The 22,778-nt window shown below is 45.6% G+C and overlaps 1 protein-coding gene across 3 annotated transcripts in view; it reads left to right on the top strand.

Annotated features, from left to right (window-relative positions):
* PBX3 (PBX homeobox 3) overlaps nucleotides 1–12,448 on the top strand; it is a 215,453-nt gene extending 203,005 nt beyond the window's left edge. For 2 of the 3 annotated variants that reach the window (XM_061154644.1, XM_061154645.1), the window contains exons 6-9: nucleotides 5,586–5,751; nucleotides 7,191–7,303; nucleotides 8,074–8,163; nucleotides 10,899–12,448. In XM_061154644.1, the coding sequence (XP_061010627.1) occupies nucleotides 5,586–5,751; nucleotides 7,191–7,303; nucleotides 8,074–8,163; nucleotides 10,899–10,991 (462 nt within the window). In that variant the 3' untranslated portion in view covers nucleotides 10,992–12,448. The remainder of the gene's footprint in view (nucleotides 1–5,585; nucleotides 5,752–7,190; nucleotides 7,304–8,073; nucleotides 8,164–10,898) is intronic. The other variant, XM_061154646.1, reaches the window with a different exon arrangement.
* The last annotated feature ends 10,330 nt before the right edge of the window (nucleotides 12,449–22,778 follow it).

Genomic DNA, 22,778 nt, shown 5'->3' with positions numbered 1-22,778 from the left:
CAAATCTTTTACCTCCTGTGTCAGGGTTACTGCTGAATACTTTTTGATGCAATTTAAAAGGGATTGTTTGTTTACAGTCCCTTTCTAGTGTTTCCTTTTTAGTGTCTGATATGACCAACAAAGGCTTACTTTCCAGAATATACAAACAACTCATACAACTCATAACCAAAAAAACAAACAACCCAATAAAAAAAATGGGCAAAAAACATAAATAGACATTTCTCCAAAGAAGACGTACAGATGGCCAATAGGCACATGAGAGAAGGCTCATCGTTTCTAGTTATTAGAGACATGCAAATCAAAACTATAAAGAGGTACCACCTCACACTGCTCAGAATGACCATGATTAAAAAGCTTATAAATAACAGATGTTGGAGAAGGTGTGGAAAAAAGACAATCCTCTTACACCATCAGTGGGAATGTAAAGTGGTGTAGCCACTATGGAAAACAGTATTGAGGTTCCTCAAAAAACTAAAAATAGAGTTACCATATGACCTAGCAGTCCCTTTTCTGGGTGTATACCCAGACAAAGCTGTAATTCAAAAAGATACATGCACCCTTAGGCTTATGGCATCACTATTTACAATAGCTAAGACATGGACACAACCTAGATGTCCATCAACAGATGAATGGACAAAGAAGGTGTGGTGTGTGTGTGTGTGTGCAAATGCACGGATTGAAATATTACTCAGCTATGAGAAAGAAGGAAGTAATGCCATATGCAGGAACATGGATGGGTCTAGAGATAACCATACTAAGCGAAGTAAGTCAAAGACAAATACCATATGATATCACTTATATGTGGAATCTAAAATATGACACAAATGAACATATCTGTGAAACAGAAACATACTCAGAGATGAAGAGAACAGACTTGTGGTTGTCAAGGGGGAGGAAGGATTGGGGAAAGAAGGATTGAGTGTTTGGGATTAGAAGATGCAAACTAGTATATATAAACAAGGTCCTACTATATAGTATAGGGAAGTATATTCAGTATCCTGTGATAAACCATGATAGAAAGAACATGAACAAATATATATGTGGCTTCCCAGGTGGCGCTAGTGGTAAAGAACCCGCCTGCCAATGCAGGTAGACATAAGAGACTCCAGTTCGATCCCTCAGTCGGGAAGATCCCCTGGAGGGAGGGCACAGCAACCCACTCCAGTATTTTTGCCTGGAGAATCCCATGGACAGAGGAGCCTAGTGGTCTACAGTCCATGGGTCACAGAGTCGGACATGACTGAAGCAACTACGTACACAGACAAATGTGTAACTGAATCACTTTGCTGCTCAGCAGAAATTAACACTAAACCAACTTAGATAAAACATTTTTTAAAAAGGAAAACATTTTACTTTTTAAAGGCATTTGGCAGTCTGCAGCTGAATAGAGTCAGGGGAATGCATGGCTATAGTAAATGGGAGGGAACAGAAGCTTTTCCAGTCACTTCTTGGCCTTGCAGAAGGGCTCCAGAAAATCAACACCCTGCAAAATGCTCACTACTCATTCCCCTGATTGCCAAAGGCATACAGCCTGGGAGCTGGTAGTGATAAACATCAGTAGGAGGAGGAGAGTACTTGTGTTTTTATTCTCATATTTAATTGATCTTAAAATTCTTGCCCAGCCCTTTGCCTTCTGCACAGTCCAGAGTCATGAATCCTTGATATGCAGCTCAAAAGAGAAGCACGGGACAAAATATTCCCTTTCTCTCCACCAATTTCCTGCCCATGTTTCTATTCTGGGACCAACTTACAGACCATTCCAGTTCAAAGACAGAGTAAGCTCTGCTCTCCTTCAAGCACGTGTGTACAGCCTGACTCCACTGTGAGCCCTGCATAGGGGGGTACTGCATGTACTCTGTAACTTTTGGTGCTTCCTACTGGCTGACTTTTGCCAGTTGTCATCCATCTGTTGTATCCATCTGTTTTTAAAAGGTGAAAAAGAACTCCTGAATTTAGGTGTCTTTAAAAGGTGGAAAAAAAAAAAAACTGAATTTAGGTGTCAATTTCTACATTAATTACCCTGATCCCAGTTGCAGCAATGTGGTCTTAATAGCTGATAGCTGCAATACCCAAATCTGTGATATCAGAATGTGACATGCATATTTTAATTTGAGAAATAGTTTAACATTTTTAGATATTCATTTAGATGTGGTTATGCAGGTTAAACATAACGTATGATCACTGCTTCTTTCATTGCTTCCAATTAAACCTTGCTTGTTAGTTTAACCTCTAGGTAATCCCATCAAACAATTGATGTCAAGGAAACACTGCCCACAGTAGCTTCGGATGAGTGGCCATTAATTTTAATTGCCTTGATATTAAAGATTAAGAAGTATTGGGACTAGCAGAATAGAAACGATCTGATGTCAAGCAAATCCACTTGCTAAAGCTTCCCCAGGCTGCTGGTGATATTAAAATTTTACTATGAGAATTAAATAAACCTTTATTAGTGATGACTGTTGTTTGATTGGTCCAGGGGTATGCATAAACACAGGATTCTTACATATCTGGAGATGAGACCTTCAATGGTATGGAGATTCCTCAATTATGAAACTGTTAATAAAGCTGTAATCTGATTTTCCTGGCTAGGTTTCATTAATGTATTATAGCTTCTCTGATTGTCAAGGTAATATTAACTACAAAGTATGGAATCCAACAGAGAATTGTTTAGAAGAAGAGAATTCTAAAATGGGCCTTTGTTGCTAAATTCAGAGTTGGGGAATTTTCATTAATTATGCTTAAGAAATGCCAAATTCCCTCTCAGCCAGGAATATCTCCCTTTCCACTATATATTCAATATTTAACTCTTTCAAAGGCCTGACAGTCTTAATCAGACAAGCTAGAGTGATGTTGTATATTGAAGGGGGATTTTGTGTGGCAGTTCTCTAGGTCTGCCTTCTGAGCTGAGGACATGCTTGTGAAAAGTAGGGTAGGCTTGTGAAAGTAAGGGCTATGAGAACTTGCTTTAACAAGCATAACCAGAACGAATACCATTAGGATTATTTTCTATCTTAATTTAGAACCTTTATTTTTAGAGACATAATTCTGGTATGGGAATGAATCTCATAGTCACTGAGGCTGCCTTTTCCTGGTGCAAAAATCCCTCCCAGAGCATCTGCCTCCATCCTCCTGGAGGCCTGCGCCCCACCTTAGCATCACGTCAGCCTCTCCCTCTCCCCTGGCCTCCATTGTGAGTCAGTGGCCAAATTCTGCCTGTTTGTCTTCCATGACCTCTGCCCTTTCCACAGCTCCTGTTCTGCCTGGCCCAGGCCCTCATCACTTGTGTACCCTCCTAACTCTGCCACCCAGTAGCACGCCCTACACTATTGCCCCAAACACCTGCCCCAAGCATACGGGGCCGAAAGAAGGCAGAGTGGAGTTGGGTCCCTCAGGGTTGCTTGAGAGCCTAATATTGTGACAGCCTAGATACTGGAACTAAGGCCCGTAAGTGGAATTGGAAGGGAACCAGATGTTAGTTCTGAGTAAAGTACTGTGTATCCATTGGAGTTGCCTACAGTGGAGTCAGATTCAAAGTGAGTACCACGTTGCTGGTGGTGGAGATGCCTTGACACAAATAGAAAACAGAGAAGGAGGCGCAGGTTTAAAGAACACCCAAGTTCCATTTGAGACCTATTGAGTTGCAGGTTGTGGCAGAACGTTTATAAGAAAATGTCTTAAAAATCGAGAACTGAAATTCTTCATAGAAGTTAGGGATAGAGGTGGAAGTCTGGTTCACAGAGACTATAGTTGAAATTGTTAATAGATATAAGATCGCTTAAGGAGAAAGAAGAGAGCTAAGAGCTGAGTCTTGGAGAAAGTGTGTATATGCACACACACACACACACACACACACACACACACACCATAGTGTGTCAGGGAAGGAGAAGCAGAAGCATAATGTCAGAGGTGATAATTACAAGTGTCAGATGCTGCTGAGTGGTAAAACAAGTTGAGAGAGAGAAGGTCATTAGATTTGGAACAGGTGTGAGGCCTGTGTGATGACAATCAACCACCTAGCCCTTGAGATTGTTAAGATGCTACTTGAGAAAATGTGTGCAAAAGGCTTTGTGTAATGCTTGGTGCAAAGGAGATGCTTGTTAAATAGTTACTATTCCCACCACTGTTTGAAATGAAAGAAAGAAGGGACACATAATCCTTCCTTGTGGGTGAGGGAGACGACAGTGGAACAGAAATGGCTGGGAAGGCCTGATCTGCAGCATATTTGCTTCCTGACGAGTTTTGGCTTGTTTCTGTCTGAACCTGTACTCATGGTAACTGCACAGGTCTTCAGCGAATGTGCTGGCATGTGTGTGCACACACATATGTGCACACAGTGACTCCCCAGGATGGGACTGCGTGTGGGCAGCGGCAGGCCAACATTGTCTTCCTCATGTGGCTCCCTTGCCAGGGCTCTCTAGCTTTCCCTGGAAGGATGAGCACCATAGTTTGAAGAATGAGAGATCTATTTCCAAAGCAATTAAAGGCTTGGCAGAGATGGTCAACCAGCGTGCCCACTGGTATAAGTTGGGTTGGAGGACTCGTATCACTCACTCCTTATCTTTTCTCAGGGTCCCTAAATAGCCATTCAGGATGAAACTGTGACCCACTCTGCCTGATACCACTGCAACATGCTCCTTTGAAAGATGATTAAGAAATTACTAAAAAGTATTTTTAAACTGTTACTTTAACAAGAGAGAGGTCAGAGCCTTTTACATAGTAAAGTGGGTGCCTATTCATACATTTCTGTGTGAGTTTCAGCTGCTTCTTTATATAGCTCAGCTTCCAGGTGCCTGAGCACTCAGTGTAACTATAAGCAGTGCATCTTGGGCTGAAGTTTTGTTGTCAGTGAAATGTGATGAAATCTGCCTGTTGCCAAGATCCTTCTAAGAAATCTCTTCCATTTGTCCTGGTTGACATCATAAGTAGTTCGCAAAAGAAATAAGTATATTCCACCTGATGAAATCAGCTGCTGATTCTGTATTTGCATTTGACCTTATTGAATTGCCTGAGTTTTCACGTTGTGACCTTCTCACATGTTAACTGGCAGAACTTGAGCAGCCATCTTGGCAGACATACAGTATCTTCTAAGGCGGGAGACAAAGGGGTTTTTCATCCATTATTAATTGATGTTACTCTTTTCAGCAGACCAAACATGATTCTACTGTACAGCTGCCAAAATTGTTCCAGACCCCAAAAGAACAAGTCATTCTTTCACAAGTGTTTCTTATTATTTACCTAACTTAGCAAACATTTCCTTTCATTTTTCAGCTCCTTTGGGGATGGGGGGAGGACTAATCATTTATATATGAATCGGTATATACCAACTGAATATTTTTGATGAACAACACTTCCAGCCATTTTAGTAACTCCAAGAAATAGTCTTATTCCAAGAGTGTTGAGAGGTTTGCCAAAAGAGTGAGCGAGCCTCAGCACCATTCTGCTTTATCCCCGAGATGTGATCACAGGCTAGAATCAAGTGTCTTGCAAGGTCTCCCCCGGGGGTCCTACAGTTAGTATCAGAAATTTGATTTTTGTTTCCTCCTTTGATCCTCGCTTCCCCTTACTCATGTCCCTGTGATTTATAGGTATCCAACTGGTTTGGCAACAAACGAATCAGGTACAAGAAGAATATCGGCAAGTTTCAGGAAGAAGCCAACCTCTATGCTGCAAAGACAGCCGTGACAGCCGCGCACGCAGTGGCCGCAGCCGTGCAGAACAACCAGACCAACTCGCCCACCACGCCGAACTCTGGTGCGTGCGGGTGCCCACTCCCCCCTCGGCTCAGGAGGCCTGAGGCCACACAGCTCTGTCTCACGGGCCAGGACACAAGAGCATACCGAGGACACAGTGGACTCATGAGAAAGATTTCTATTAAAATGCAGGCTTGTTCCTGGAATCAGTGAATGAGTGGATGACCAGAGGGCCTATAAACCCACTGTTCATAGTGAGTGCCACTCACTACCAGTAGATCCTAGAACTTTCACAGTTAGAAGTGGTTTTTAGTAGAGCAGTGAGGCCCAGTGCTATCCCTAATGATTATTTTAACTATATTGTTCCATGTGTCATTTTAAAATCCGTAGTGGTCTGTCAGAGGTCAAGTGAATTAGCAGAAGTGGGAAATTGACCTGTTGCTGTGAGTAATGAGGTGGGAATGCTGGGGTTAGTACCAGAGTGCTTTCTCCCTGATGTGGCTGCAGACTCAAGTTTGCGGTCCTTACATCTCCTCAGTACCTGTGCTGACTTGGTAGGCTCAGCACGTGATTAGCTGATCAGGACGTGGTTAGCTGTGAGAGAGATGGTAGTTAGTACATGGATGCAGTATCTTGGCTCCTTATACAATACATTTTGGCCAAATTTTTTGTGGTATTTTTGATGGAGTTGGAAACATGTTAAAATTACAGGAACTTGAGTAGCAACGAAAGATGTGCAGCTAGCCCAAACAGATGGGCTTAAGAAGCAATTCAAGGGGCTTTTCTAAGGAGATAATTTAAATATAATCTTTAAAAATTCAGAAAGGGACGGTTTTTTATTTGTTTTGATGTCTTCTTTTTCCCTCCATCCCACCTCACCCCCCAAGTTCTTTTTAATGGAACGTGGAAACTGATGAAAGTTAGGCAGAGTGGATGGCTAAGAAAGAGCTTCAGGGACTTCCTGGCAGGCTAGTGGTTAAGACTCTGCCCTTCCACTCCAGGGGGCACGGGTCAGTGCCTGGTTGGGGAACTAAGATCCCACATGCTTGGTGTGGCTAAGGAAATAGTAAATACATTTTTTAAATGAAAATAATAAAAGTCTGGAGGAATTTTTTTTTTAAAGCTTCAGAAAAATGTTTCTTCTCTGGTTAATTGTCCACCGTGACAGCTAATGATGGTGAGGAGCTCACTTAATGACCAAGTCCTGGAGATAAATGAAAACAAGGGGATAGTTCCAAGCCATCTGCTGGGTGTTTCTCTGCTTTGATTCTTCCTTTGTTTCATAGTTGGGTTTCCCCATCACTAAGACTTTCCTAGATGCAAAATGAATCACAGGACCTCACTCCTTGCAGTTATTCTCCATCCTCTTAGATCTAGAAATGCTGTATGTTGTACACAAACTTTGCCTTCTTTACCTCTTCTCCTTTCCCTGCCTCTGGGTCTTTGAGGATTATGTGTGTAGCTCTCTGTTATTCAGCTACTTAACTCTTTCCTTTCCAGGTTCTTCTGGTTCTTTTAACCTCCCAAATTCTGGGGACATGTTCATGAACATGCAGAGTCTGAATGGGGATTCTTACCAAGGGTCCCAAGTCGGAGCCAATGTGCAATCACAGGTAGGAGAAATGCCCCAGCTGGGGCCTTTCTAGCAGGGTAGGGTTTGGGCTCAAAACTCCTTCCTCTCGCCCCACGGAAGTGGTCTGCACATCGTGCAGAGCCTGAGCTGGGTGCTTCCGGACATGACCCATCTGCCCCACCATTTAATTGAATGAGAAGTCAAGTGAACAGTGACTTTGGATGATTCAAACCTGATACACTTTGTGAATGCATTCGGCTCTGGCTTGAGCTCATGGAGGGGGGTTGGGTGCATCTAGCTTCTGTAACAATATAGAACAGAAAAATTGTGTGTGCCAGTGTGTGTATGGTTCTAAAACATATTACTCTGTTTCATTTCTGTATTTTTTTAAAGTCAGAATACAGAAACCTGAGTTCTTAAAGTATATTCCAGGTTCAGCTGTTTTTCTCATCCTCTTAATGGAAAGCAACTACTGGTTTTTTTTCGGGGGCGGGGGTGTAAGAGAGAGTGAGCACTAGTATATATATTTATAAGTAGTTTTCACCCACAGCCACACACATTTTGTTGGTGTAGATGAAAAGTTTGCATTGCCATGAAGCTGTTATTGTTTAACTGGCATGAAAAACAGATGTATGAGTTTAAATATGCAAGGAATTGTTGAAATTCTGCCAGTCACATTTGATTGATAAATTTGTCTCTCATTCAAGATGCTAAACCCTCGTGGCACACATAATTCAAATTGTTTCCTTTTGTAAGTGATGATGTTTTAATAGTTTGGGGATGATGAATTTTGTTTTGTCTCACTTCTAGGTGGATACCCTCCGTCATGTTATCAATCAGACGGGAGGCTACAGTGATGGCCTTGGAGGAAATTCACTGTACAGTCCACACAATTTAAATGTGAGTACTCTGGGGAGCAAGACTTGAAGAGCTGTAGGAACAGTGTCAGGTAAACAGTGACTGATAAATAAATTAATGGCCGTTTGACTTGGCTTCTCATCTTTCTGGCACGTGGGGGAAGGCAGCAGCTTTACTGTACTTTTATGAGCCCAAACACTGATGTTACCTTCATGCCATTAGAAGTCCTCACAGAGGCCCAGGGTTGGCTGGCCTTCTGTCATCAATAGAGACTTAAGCATCAGCCCATTAAGATGCCATCTTCTGCTGGCTGTGCTGTGTTCCAGGGAGATGGTGAAAACAGGTCATTTATCTTAGACTCCGGCAGTGGGGAAAATTCCCAAACACAGCTCAGGTGAAGGGGATGAGGGCCCCAAGCAGGCTGACACACCAAGCTAAACAAAGATTCCTGTTCTTAAGAGCAACTTGCTACATTGTCAGTGTTTGCGGGGGGAGCATGCTCAGCCTTTTTAATGGCCTCTCAGTTATCACCTATGGAGGGAATAATTTAAACTTTTGTAACCAATTGACCAAAACTTTACTTTTCCCTCCCACCCTGACATGGATGGAAAATAGCAAACAAAGCACCTGAAAGAGTTGATGGGTGTGGGGTGGGGGGAGATTGGGTCCCCAGGGTAGAGAGGTAGACAGAATCCAGGATTTCAGACTCGGGCGGAAATGAACTGCCCAACACACAGAGTCAGAAAGAAAATAGGTAAAATTCTCCCCTTTTAGGGCCTAGCTTGCTCTGAGAGTAAATATTAATGATTTAAAAAGTGATTGAGGATGTTCAATTGTAAAAGGAAAAAAGGACCATTAAATACTCAAATCTTTTACATTGGAAATGTCAAATCTTTCTTTTTGGGTTTATAAATAACTCATAATAACCCACAACAAACCATATAAAAAGCCTTTTAGTTGCATTTCTCCTTTTTCATTTAAGTGTTTTGAAATGCTTCAGAGAATGTGCGATATCCTTATCAACATGATAAAATATGAAACTGTGATTGCCTGCAGCATTTTACAGACATGAATTCCATCTTCGCTGATGAGGCTTGATAAGGCGCTGTTGTATAATACAGTGCATAATCTCAAACCACCAGAGTAAGGATTAATTTATTTTGAAAAAAAGAATGCTTGCTGACAACCTCTCCTCCAGCTGCCACGCTGGGTAAAAATATTGTACATTTGTTGTTTATAAATTTGGATAAAAGAGGAATGATGTTTACTTCAGATGGAATATCTTTAGACTTGTATCTGTGTAAGAGTTTTTCTTTTTCTAAGTAGATTTTCATACCTGAGGGATGAAAGCAGCTTACCTTTGAGATAGAAAAGAGGATTTCTTCACGTCCACACACACACACGTGCTTGTCAGCATCCAACCTACACAGCTAAGGCTTTGAAAATAAACCGCCATAGCTTTATTTATTTATCTTCCTAACCTGGATTGAATGCACCTCCAGCCTGGAAAACCCGTTTGCCTTCGATTCTGGTCAGCTCTGTGAGGTAGTTTGGTTCTTCTCTCTACCCTCGCCTCGCCATTTCTCTGTGGACCTACAGGGAGGAAAGGTGCTTTATGTGCAGGACCCTGCATTTAATCTGAAGACTTAAGGGTTCCCTACGAACAACATGTTGGGAGAAGGAGAAATTCCCAGCCCAGGGCTGGGTGAGGAATCTAGACAGAGTTCTTAGCCTAGCGGCATAGGCCTAAAAAGAAGACGTTTTGGGTGGACTCGTGAAACAAGTTGCAGGTGGATGTGCGGGAGGCAGGAGGAGACCCCCCGGCCTGCACCCCAACTGGTGCAGGGGCTCTGGGCCTGGGGCCATGCAGCAGGAGGCCGGCCTGTGCCGCAGGCTCTGGGTGTCAGCCAGCCCCCCTCGCCGTCTCTCCAGAAAGGCCTGCCCGTCACTCCCACTCAGTGTTCCCCAGCTCACCAGTCCAGCACCTCCCTCTTCTTGACTGACATAAAAATATGTAGCGACAAGCTGTCTGCCACAGCAGAAATCTGATCAGACATTGATTTCAGCAATTGCCTCTATAGGCCGAGACATAAGGCAAATTTGTTTCTGAGCACTGTTACTGCCGGAGCAGGTCTGAGGCGGGAAGGGCCAGCGGCCTGTGAGGAGCACTAGCAACAGCCCGAGTAGGAGCCCCACTTACAGATAATTGGAATCCGGATTTGAATAGTGTGTGCGCCCCAACAGTTCATGCATTTTCATTCTACACGATCCTATTTGGAAGGAAATTCTGGCCTTCGTTTTCCAAGGGTTATAGGAGCTGGCTGTCAGGCATGTGTAGAAGAAGGTTGGGGGGGACTTCTCCTCTATGGAAACGAGGATTAAGCTGGGTTGAGGCTTGTATTTGTGGAGCTCAAGGTCTTGCCAAAGCATTGCATTGAGCTTCTCCACTGCTCCCTTCTTATAAGTTTTTTTAAATTTTTTTTGGAGTCACTTGATTTTTCCAGCAAATCAAAGACCGAGTGAGGTGCCAGCTCCAGACCAGCTGAAGCCTTCCTTCAGCGTGCTGACTTATTGCCAAGTCTTTACTTGGTAGGATGGATTTGTTTTACATGCATTTAATCCCACTTTAACACATGCTTCAAACTCCTGCCAAAGTGGGTTTAGAAAATACATTTTGCTAATGCATCTTTGCTCTCATGTTGTCATCAGGGTATTTTCAGTTGGGGAGTAGAATTAATATGGAGACGTGCACCGATGAACTGTGCTTCTCTTTTCAGGCTAATGGAGGCTGGCAGGACGCAACAACTCCATCTTCTGTGACTTCTCCTACCGAAGGCCCAGGAAGTGTGCACTCCGATACCTCTAACTAATCTCCGGCAACACTTTTCCCTGAGCTGACATGCCTTGATCCGTGCATTCAGAGCAATAGGAGGAAAAGGAAAGCGCTTTTTGTAGCCCACCATCTACAGCTTTACTGTAAAACCTTGTCTTATTAGAGAACTTGGTAAATCTGTTTTTTAAGGAATCATAATCATTTGTATTTATACTTAAAAAACACACAATGTTAAAAAAGCACTTTATCCAATTAGGCCAAGGTTTAACATTGTTGACAGTCCTGTAGCTATTTTATCATAATTTATTATCAATATTTTACATGAATGGTTTCTCACTTGCCAATTACTTGGCCTTAAGGGTAAAAAAGTACCATATATGCTAAACCTCAATCGTTAAAGCAGATACAAAGACTCACCTCACCTAAATTGAACTTCTTGCATATTTCCATCGCAGACTTGGATTGTCCTTCTTTCATATCACTAATGGAGTTGGAATAAAGGAGCTGTTTGGCTAACTGTTAATGATGGTTGTGTTTAAGAATCTTCCTCGTCACACTTGTGTTTCGATTTCTTATGTTATAATTAGATCAGAGACCGGTAGCATCTTTTCTCTCTCTGAAAGCACCAGTGCCCAGAGTCTGCTCGGTAATGACATTATGGATCCAGATTGTTTTGAGAGATGAAGATCCTTGCTGCTGATACAGGTGACCACGAGATCCGTCTGGGGGTTTTATATGGTGTGCGCTGGGTGCTGCACAGACTTGTCAAGGTTTGCTACGTCCTCTGGGCATCCACACAAAGGCCCTGCTCTCTGGAGTGTTGTATATAGTGTAGCAAAAGAGTATTTATACATCTCACCAATCAAAACACAGCTTTATTACCTCATGCGAACTCATACGAACCAATAGAATTTCAACATGTTCTGTAGCTTAGAGTGCTCACTTACTACCTCTGAACAATACTCACGCTGTAGTTTGTCTCTTTCTTATCTTTTTGCATCTTGTAATTAACTCTTTGTTTCTCTTCATAAAATGTAATGTACATTGTAATCTTTTAAAAGAAAAATTAGGGTTGCATTTGCAACTTTTAAAAAACCGAGAGTGGAAACATTGGGTCTTAAATTAACACAGGATCAGTAAAACTGTTGTAAATACCGAGAAGCATTTTGAATGTTCTTCATCTTGTTACTAATCCATGCAAAAAAGAAAAAGAAAAAAAAAAGCGATGACTAATTGTGATGCATTCAGATTTCAGTATTCAGTACTGTATATTTCACCCTGTGTAATAGGGCCCCCTCTCCTTTCTCTTTTTGTATTGTATGCGATTCTGAAACTGATTGAGTCATGAAAATAATTTGTGGCGGTGATTCTAATGTATTAAAAAACGTTTCGTGTTCCTTTCTAACTGGATTACGCCCTGGATTGAAAAAGTCTTCCTCGTGGTAGTTATATGTAGTTTCAAACATGAATAAACTTTTTGCTTTCATGATTAAATGTTGATGCAAATTTCTTACCCTACCATGTGAGTCAGTCTGTGCAGGCAGAGGAGAAAACCCGCCTAGAAGCCTGAGCATATAAATGCGTAACCTGTTAGAGGGACTCGGAGACGAGTCCAGATGAGGCTGGAGAGGCTGACCACACTCTGCAGGCTCTAGGTCGGCTGCCAGACCACTGTGAGGTGTCCTCACTTGACACTTACCCTCTAAGAATACTGCAAGGAAAATACCATCCCCGTTTCACAGATTAGGAAACTGCAGTTCATAAAAGTTAAGCAGGTGCCACAAAGTCAAAGGCCTAGGCCAACAAGGGCCACACTTGGAGCCCAGGTCTGTGTGTACTCTTTTAGCTCACTCTCTCCTGACCTAATGATGCATCTGGCACGTGCTGGATGCAAAGACTGATTTGGTAATTTTTTTATATTTATTTTTTTTTATTTTTTGGGCTGCATGGGGCCTTGGGGCACATGGTATCTCTCTTCATGTGTGTGTGGCGCAAGGACGCAAGTTGTGATGCATGAGCTCAGTTGCTCCATGGCATGTAGGATCTTAGTTCCCTGACTGGGAATCAAACCTGCATCCCCTGTATTGCAGGTGAATTCTTAATCACTAGATCACCAGGGAAGTCTCCTGTTTGGTCATTTTTAAATAAATAATCAGTCTTGTCACACTGACTTCTTTGCTCATAACTTCTGTAAGATACCAGTTTCAAACAAAGGAAAGTTTGTCCAAAAAGAGTGAGCTTCAGACAAAAACCACAACTTCTCTTAGCATAGCTTTGAAAACTAAACTGATAAGATATAAGACCAACAAGAAATCCTTTAGCTGGATTAAACATTGTTTTGTTCACATTGTCAGAAACTCTATGTATTTACATGTACATCTATCGTTAATATCTAAAGCTTTGTAATAAAAGAAGTCGATAGCAGGTAATTGGCCTGTTTACTATATCTCGAGGAAATCGACTCACAGGAAATCAGATTAATGTTAATCAGTTGCAGCAAATTGTCTCTGATAAATACAACTGTTTTACTATTTCGGTTGGTCGAGCCAGGCAAAGCAAGGTCTAGGGCCACCGTTCCCATTAATCTTGAGGCAGTTACACTGGGAGAGTAAACTTTATAAAACAGATTGCCCTCAAAGCTGTCCTCCCTCACGCAGGCTCTCTGCCTGCCTGTAGGAATCTCTCCCCTGGCTAAGCAGTTATTTGCATGATCCAATTAGCTTATGGGTCAGCCTTTCTTATCTTTGTACATAAAACAATCGCTACGCTGTGTGGTTTTGCAAAATATCCTGTGGAAACCAGACACACATGCACACACAAATACATCTTCTTTAAAGTCTAGAAACACACGTTTCCTAAGAACCACCTCAGGTCTCCTCTCGGGCTAGCCTAGTGAGAAAAGTACATTGCGGTGTTGGAGATTCACATGATGACTGAGGAGGGAAGGATATGAGTCTTTATTCTGGGGAGGCCTCAATGACAACAGCAATTGCTTTCCTAGAAGCTAGTTTCGGAGGCACTTGTACATAACTCCCTCTCTGCTCTTCAGTACCCCTCTAGTGGAAGCCAGAAGCACCCTGGCTTTGTAGATAAGGAAATGGGGGCAAGGCTTGGGCCCCAAGGCTCTTAGGTCTCCCTCCAAATTGGGTGAAATGTATTGATCTGATAGATTTCTCCAGGTACTTTTTCTGGGGTAAGAAAGGGGTTAGGCTCTCGATCCAGAGCACAGTGAAATCAGGCCCCTGCCCTCAAGGGGCCAAGATCCTGGACCTAGCCCTTGTTCAGAAAGCAGACAGGGTGCTGGAGAGACTGGTAGGCGCCTGAACCCCAAGACAGGAGAAAGTGAGGACCCCACAACCCATTCACAAGTTCAAAGAACACAGCAGCAGGAAACCACCAGAAGCACCCCATTGCAGGTTAGGGGGCCTGTCCACGCATCCAGTTAGAGGCACAAGGGTACATGGGGTCTTCTATGACACGACGTGTACTTTTGTTACCAACACTGTGTACTTGTGTCCACTTGCCAACACACAGTAAAGCCAATCGACTGACCCTGGGTTTTGGGGAAAGGAAAGGACACCGTTTATTGCAGGGCGCCAAGCAAGGAGCTCAGGACAGCAAGTGCTCAAAAAGCCTGAACTCCCTGATGGGTTTCAGCGAAGCATTTTTAAAGACCAGGTGAGGGAGGGGCGTCCCAGGGTGAGAGATCAACTCCCACACAGTTCTCTGGCTGATGGTAACAGGGCCGTGCCACAGGGGTTAACGTTATCAATCCTTAGGCGCCAGTAGGTCTGGGGGCTGCGGGCTACGTGCTCGGGATCATCAGGTAGTTAATTTCTTCCATTTGGTGGTGGTTTTAGCATCTGCGAAACAGTTCAGGAAGTGTGCCTCAGACACTATTATCCAGGGCCTTTGGAGAGGAGCTACAGCAGAGGCTACAGGGAGGGGGTCTGTCCCAGGAAGACCCCGCAGGATCCTGCTCCATTATACTTTCAGGAATTTCTGGAGCCCGTGTCTGAGGAGCTACGCTGGACAGGAGGTGCACGGGTGGCGTGGAAGCCTCTAAGGACAGTGGACCGGGTGGGCTTGCCAACTGGCTTAGAACTCTGTAGTGCTGACTGGCAACGATCTGGTGCCAGTCCCGGGCAGAAGCCAGGGAGGGCAGGGCGGGGCTGGAGAGCCCCCTCCAGCTCCTTCCTGAGTAGAGGAGGTGGCAAGGGGCTAAGTCTCCCAGATGGGGAGGTGATTGGGGTGTAAGATACACGTTGGTGCTGAGGGAAAGGGACCTTCCCTGCCCGGGCTGACAGTTCCAGTTCACCAGCATCTCCGCCAGGTAAATTCTATACTTAGCATCTCCCATGGAGTCCCATGTTGTGGGTGCTATCTGCCCATCTTCAGATGGGTGATTTGAAGCTCAAAGAGGTGATGTCACTATCCAAGTTTTCCCACGGAGCTGGTATATGCCCCGCAGAGGCCCCTGTGACACGTTCAGTGGCCACTTGGAGTGGGACAGAGAGAGGCCCCTGTGAGCTTGCAGGGGAGAAAAGGAAGGTCCTTGCTGGGGCGACGTGACCAGGGGAACCATCCCCAACCCCAAATTCCTTGGAGCTTGCAGCCCCCCCACCTCTGTCTCGTCACCTGGGCCCCTGAGGACGTGCGTCCTGTGGGGCGGACGGGAGGTGTGTCAGAGACAGCGCGGGACAAGGGACAAGGAAGACCCTCTGCTTGGTGGGCCCGGGCCTGGCACCGTAGCTAAAGGAGGTGAACAGTGGGAACGGTAGCTGTCGCCGTGCGTGTTGTGATGCCGTGCACAAGGACCTGTGCTCCGTGGGGGCCTGTCCAGGCCGTGTGCCGCTTAGCCCTGGCTCCTGGGCCCTCAGCCCACTGCCCAAGTGCCCCTACCCCCCCCCCCCCCCCCCCGTGTGGGAGCAGATCCCACCCCCAGGCACAGATTTGGTTTTTGTTCTTTGTTTAAAGATGGACCATTTTATTCAGTGATTTTTGATTGCACTGGGCCTTCATTGCTGCACACAGGCTCTCTCTACTTGTGAGTGGTGGCTACTCTTCATTGCATGGGCTTCTCACTGCAGAGGCTTCTCTTTCTGCAGCGCACGGGCTCTAGGGTGTGTGGGCTCAGTAGTTGCGTCATGTGGACTCAGTAGCTGTGGCTCCCCGACGCTAGGCTGTCATTCCGGTGCACAGGCTTAGCTGGCCCACGGCCTGTGGGATCTTCCCTGACCAGGGATGGCACCCGTGTTCCCTTCATTGGCAGGCAGACTGTTAACCCCTGGGCCACCAGGGAAGTCCCCCAGGCGCAGGTTTGAATCCTGACTCTGTCTCCTCCCGGCTGTGTGACCTCGGGTGAGGGACTGAATCTCCCTGGGCCTGGGCTTCCTCACTCTCTCTTCTTTGAACTGTGCTTCTGTACCCATCTCCCTGGTGAACGCCTGTCCTTTGAGGCTGGGCCCAGGCGACCGTGTTCTCCCATGGAGCCAGGCCCTTCCTCCTCCCTCGGGTACTGCTTTATCATCACTCCAGGACATCCGAGGAGGAGGAGGTTCAGGAAGACCAGGCAGGAGTTAGCCAGGGGGGTGGGGAGTAGAGGCCAGAGGGGGAGGACCAGGCAAGGGGAAGGGCCTGGGTGCAGGCCAGCGGGGAGTGGTGAGCAGAAACGTCATGGGTGCCAACGTGGATGCTTGTTCCTCCGTCCCAGGCTCTCTCCAAATACAGTGGCCTCGGGAGAAAGGTTCTAGCATTCTCTCCGTTTTACAGATGGGAAAACTGAAGCTACTTGGCCAGACACACACAGAGATGGAATATGAGTCTGATGGGATATGTGTATGCTAAGTTGCTCAGTCGTGTCTGACTCTATGCGACCCCATGGACTGTAGCCCTCCAGGCTCCTCTGTCCACGGGATTCGCCAGGCAAGAAAACTGGAGTGGGTTGTCATGCCCTCCTCAAGGGAATTTTCCCAACCCAGGGATCGAACTCGTATCTCTTATGTCTCCTGCATTGACAGGCGGGTTCTTTATGAGACTGTGGGAAAACGCACATTTCCCACTGTTTGTGTCTGGCTGTCTCAGTGTCTCTTTCTTGTCGTGCTGGACAGGCTCGGAGGTGGGACCTGAGAGAGAAGGGGACGGGTACCAGCCTTTCCCCTCAACACAGAGCCATCGGCTCTTCTCCCCAGGCGCCTGGGACCCCAGGGACCCCCCTCTGGAGGCGCCATGTCCACAGGCACTTCAGGCCAAGGAATGGCCTGCAGCGTGTCCCCGCTGGGCCTGGGGCCCCGCCCCGTGCACCGTGAGCCCACCTCCCCGCGGTCTTGATCACTCAGCTGTTCCAGACTCAGCCGGTGTTCATGGAGCCTCCTTCCAGCTGAGCCCCATTACAGGCTTTGCCGGGAGTCACCACCCAGCCGAGCAGGTACTGGCCTCACCACAGAGACAAAAACAGACGCCCAGGACTCTGTGTGGCCCTGCAGAGAGGAACGCGCCGTGGCTTAGCACTCATGAATGGGGGCTCCGGGTGAGACCCCCGTGGGGGTCCCGGCTCTGCTTCGCACCTGCTGTGTGTCCTCGCGCAAGTTCTGTAAGCTCTCTGAGCCTGTTTCCTTTGCTGTCAGGCACTTGCCTCCCAGCATCGTAGGGAGGATCAAGCAAGTCGGTACCAGTGCAGGGTCCTGCGTGTTGTAGGGGCTGAAGCCGGCCGCTCTCACTCTGTTAGCCCACAGCTTGCCTTGTGCTGATCATTTGCACTTGAATTCCAGCTTGTGTCCCCTTTCACTCGCTTATTAGCAAAACCCTGCTCTTCTGCCACCAGGCTGGCTCATCGCTTTCCAATTAGCATGAGGTGGTGTGAAGAGTCAGGCTGAGTTCTGCCACTTTCCAGCTTTGTGTGACTGTGGGCATGTCACCACGCTCTCTGTGTGACCTCAGTTTCCTCATCTGTGAAATGGGGAGAATTTGTTCCTACGTTCTTGGTAGGGATGTTGTAATGATCCTGGCCTGTGGGGTGGGGTGTGTTCCCTTCTCATTGCTGTTATTGTTACACGGTGCTCCAGGTTATAGGGGAATGCCTGGTCATCTCTGCCTCCTCTGGCTAGAATGATCAGTTCCGGTCAGCAGAGAAATGGCCAGGGGATGTCACCTGCTTAGTGAGGATCCTGGGGGAGATTTGGCCTCTTCAATGCACATACACCTACTCTGGCCCGCTCACTCCCAGCCCTCAAGACTGGACTCAGACCTTGGCCTCACCTCTCACCACCATCGCAGGAGATAATAAAAGGCTGATTCTTTTTTCCTGGTAAAATTTCAGCAGAAAGTGTACGCATCATTAAATATGGAAATCCAGAATTTTATTAGCAATCTGCTAGATCTGAACTGACGCCAATTAAACAAAAAAGATATCATTTATAAAAAGGCAGAGTTCAACTTGTATTAAATATGAAATGCAATTTTCTCCTGGTTTTGATTTATTACTGGTGGTCCATTGTTCAAAGAAGCATGTTATATTTCAATAGAGAAATATTGTTTATTCATTAATATTTTAAAACGGGCTTATTGCTGTGCATGGCTCTCACCGAATGAAACTTATGATTTAAAACATGAATTAATAAACACATTTGAAAGTGTTAGACGAGATCACAACCTCTCATTTTTCATTTTCCTGGGAGCATATTAAATTTTTATAATTCTGCATCTACAGTTTTTTCTTTTAAATAAAGATGCAGATTCCGAATTACTCTGCTAATTTCAGGTAACCAGGAGCGAAAAGCAATATCGTGGGGACCCATGTCAGGATCACAGAATCCCCAAGAAGACACTCAGGTTTATTTTTGTAATATTCATAAATCAAAATAAATGAGCTTTGTGCCGGAGGCAGCATTCACGTGCATGAGGATGCTGGCTGGGCTGGGTGCGTGCTTTGGGACTGTCTGTGTGTGCAGGTGGGCTTAAAGTGTCCACGGTCACAGGCACACGTGTGTGTGCTTAGATTTGTGTGTCCACCGAAACATATGCATGGCAGCCTAGATTTTTGAGTATGGGCAGTCTCAATGCATCGCAATTGTTCTTTTGGATGGTCACCCACTCTTGATTGAGCACCTACTGTGTGCCAGGCGCCAGGCTGGTTACTGAGGGGGAGATGGTTACAGGGCGAAATCCCTGCTTTCGCCTTCCACCCCCCTGCCTGCACAATCTCCACACCAGGGGCTGGGGTTGCCGAGTTCCCCACAGTTCCCCCAGCACCAAAAATGATGCCTCCTGATGGGGAAGTCTTGGGAAATATGGGTGGATGTGCGGGCGAACTGAAAGTTTGGGAAGGGAGAGACGTTCACGGGCTGGAGGCAGGAAAGGGCTTCTGTGAAGATGATGTGAGTTCAGCCAGGAGGAAGGCACAGATGGGATGGGGGACCCTGGGAGGTATGGAAGGCTTTCCCTGATAGCTTAGTTGGTAAAGAATCGGCCTTCAGTGCAGGAGACCCTGGTTCGATTCGTCGGGAAGATGCGCTAGAGAAGGGATAGGCTACCCACTCCAGTATTCTTGGGCTTGCCTGGTGGCTTGGCTGGTAAAGAATCCGCCTGCAGTGCGGGAGACCTGAGTTCAATTCCTGGGTTGGGAAGATCCCCTGGAGAAGGGAAAGGCTACCCACTCCAGTATTCTGGCCTGGAGAATTCCATGGACCGTATAGTCCATGGGGTGGCAAAGAGTCAGACACATGGGGGATGTGGAGATCCAGGTAAGACAGAAAGAAGGGCACCTCCTGAGGACAGGGAGTGACTGCCCCAGCCCGGCTGAGTCCCCCTAAACACCCTATGGGACACGAGCTGTCATTGCCCCATCTCATAGAGGGGGAGGCACAGGTCTCAGTTGAGGCACGTTGGATCTTTAGCTATGGCATTGAAATTCTTAGTTTTGGCATGTGGGATCTGGTTCCCTGACCAGGGATCGAACCAAGGGCCACCTGCATTGGGAGCTCAGAGTCTTAGCCACTGGACCACCAGGGAAGTCCCTGGTACCACTTCTCTTAGCAGCAGTTGTTTATGTCCAGTGGGTGGGGTCAGTAATATACCTTCAGCTGGGTTCAATCCTGTGCAGCCCAATAAATTAAATAAGTAAGTAATTTTTAAAGTACAGAAGCGTATACTCATTGCCAGCAGGTCCACGCTGCATTGGGAGCTCGAAGTCTTAGCCATTGGACCACCAAGGAAGTCTGTGGGTATGTGCTTCTCTTGAACTTGAGTATGTGTTTCTCGTGAACTTTACTGGGCAAGGCCAAATTATTTTGGTGACACCAACTTACACTTCAAAGTCCTTGCCAACTTCTGGTATTTCAAATTTATTCCCAATCTGCTGGTTTGAAGATGATATGTCATTGTGATTTTAACACAAATTTCCATGCTTATTAATGAGGTTGCACAACTTTTCATGATGTTTACTGATTAACTTGAGTTCTCTCTTCTGCAAAGTGCCTATTGAAGCTGTTTTCCATTGTTTGTTTGTCTTTTTCTTCCTGATTTGTAGTGTTTTAATGAACAGTATTACAGGGCTTAATTTTAATGAGTAAAGCAATTTTTTTTCCTTTTTAGTGACTGCTTTTGTGTATGGTGTGAGGTAGGGGGTCTAGTTGTTCCAACATCATTTGCTGGAAAGTTCGTCTTTCCCCCAGTGATCTGCAGTGTCACCCCCATCACCCATCAAGTGCCCACTGATGTGTATAGTTTCTGCTGCTAAACTGTATGTCTGTCTTGGTGCTGATAGAACAGTGGCTTAACTCTCAGGGCTTCAGGGTTTATCTTAGGCACTTATAGGGCAAGTTCTCTCCCCGTGTTCTGTTTCAGCAATATTCTGACCATTCTTGGCCCTTTATATTTCTCCATAAGTTTTAGTATCAGCTTGTCACCTGTCACAAAAAATTTCTCTTGGGATTTGGATTTGGTTCACATCAGGAGAACTGATATCTTTGAAATATTGAATCTTTGAATCCATGAGCCAAGTCTCCATTTTCATTTCTTTAGATCTTGTTTAGAGTCTGTCAATAAAGTTTTATGAGTTTCTCCACCCAAATGCTCAGGCTCCCACTCGCTTGTACTGGGTCCCTCAAATTTCTCTTTGTCTAAACTTTCTCCCTCTGAGCCATGGCCAGGGGTCTGGCCTGCCCCAACGAAGAGACCCATCCAGACATAGTATCACCCCTGAGAAGCCAGGTCCTCTCTCTGGGACTGTGAAATCAGGCAACATCTCTTCTCCCTCCCTCCTTCTCTCTCTTTCCCTGTCCCCTTTCCCCTGTCCTTCCTTCTTCCTCTTGGACTTTCAAAAAATTAATGGATTTAATTTTTAAAAATTTTAAGTCTTATTTATTTTTGGCTGTGTTGGGTTTTTGCTGCTGTGAGGGCTTTTCTCTAGTTGCGGCAAGCAGGGGCTCCTCTCTAGTTGCGATGTGCAGGCTTCTCGTCGCGGTGGCTTCTCTTGTTGCAGCGCGTGGGCTCTAGGGTGTGTGGGCTCAGTAGATGCAGCTCCCGGGTTCTAGGGCACGGGCTCAATAGTTGTGGTGCACTGGCTTAGTTGCTCCACGGCATGTGGGATCTTCCCGGCCCAGGGATCGAACCTGTGTCTCCTGCATTGGCAGACAGATTCTTTACCACTGAGTCACCGAGGAAGCCCTGGATTTAATTATTTAGACCAGTTTCTACAGTAAAATTGAGTGGAATGTACAGAGAGTTCCCATATACTCCCTCTCCCCAACACACCCACAACCTCCCCCATGACCTACATCCTGAACCATAGTGGTACTTTAGTTGTAATTGGTGATACATCCTTATCACCCAAAGTTCATAGTTTACATTAGGGCTCACTCTTGGTGGTGTGCCTTTATGGGTTTGGACACATGTATAATGGCATGTCTCCACACTGCACTGAATAATATCATACAGAATGGTTTCTATTTCCTGAAAAATCTGTGCTCTGCCTATTCATCCTGCCATCTTTCCTAACCCCTGGCAATCACAGATGCTTTTACGGTCTCCATAGTTTTGCCTTTCTAGGATGTTGTGTAGTTGGAATTGTATGTATACAGTATTTTCAGGTTTGGTTGACTTCTTCCACTTAATCATATGCATTTAAGGTTCTTCCAAGTCTTTTCATGGCTTGGCACCTCTTTTCTTTTTATTTATTTATTATTGTTTTAAGCAGAGACATTTTATTAGCCTCATTACGGCAGTGCATCCCAGGAGGGGATGATCCTCAGGACAGAGCCCACTGAGCTGCAAGCAGACTCATTTCTTTTTAGAGCTGAATAGTATTCCATTGTTTGTATCACAGTTTATTTATGCACTCACCTAACGAAGAGTATCTTGGTTGCTTCCAAGTGTTGGCAGTTATGAGTAAAGCTGCTGTAAACATCCATGTGCTGCTTTTGGTGTGGACATAAGTGCTCAACTCTTTTGAGTGAATACCAAGGAGTGCGATTGCTGGGCCATAGGATAAAAGTGGGTTTAGTGTGTTTAGACTCCTGGTGGCTCAGATGGTAAAGAGTCTGCCTGCAATGCGGGAGACCTGGGTTCGATCCCTATATTGGGAAGATCCCGTGGAGAAGGAAATGGCAACCCACTCCAGTAATCTTGCCTTGAAAATCCCATGGATGGAGGAGCCTGGTAGGCTACAGTCCATGGGGTCGTAAAGAGTTGGACACGACTGAGCCACAAAGAGTTGGACACGACTGAGCGACTTCACTTTCACTTTAGTGTGGTAGGAAACTGCCCAGCTGTCTTCCAAAACAGCTGTACCGTCAGCATTCCCATCAGCAATGAATGCGAGGTCCTG

This window comes from Dama dama, chromosome 11, assembly GCF_033118175.1.
Source record: "Dama dama isolate Ldn47 chromosome 11, ASM3311817v1, whole genome shotgun sequence".
Taxonomy (NCBI): domain Eukaryota; kingdom Metazoa; phylum Chordata; class Mammalia; order Artiodactyla; family Cervidae; genus Dama; species Dama dama.
Note: the sequence above shows the minus strand (reverse complement) of the source record. Positions and strands in the feature narration are given on the sequence as shown.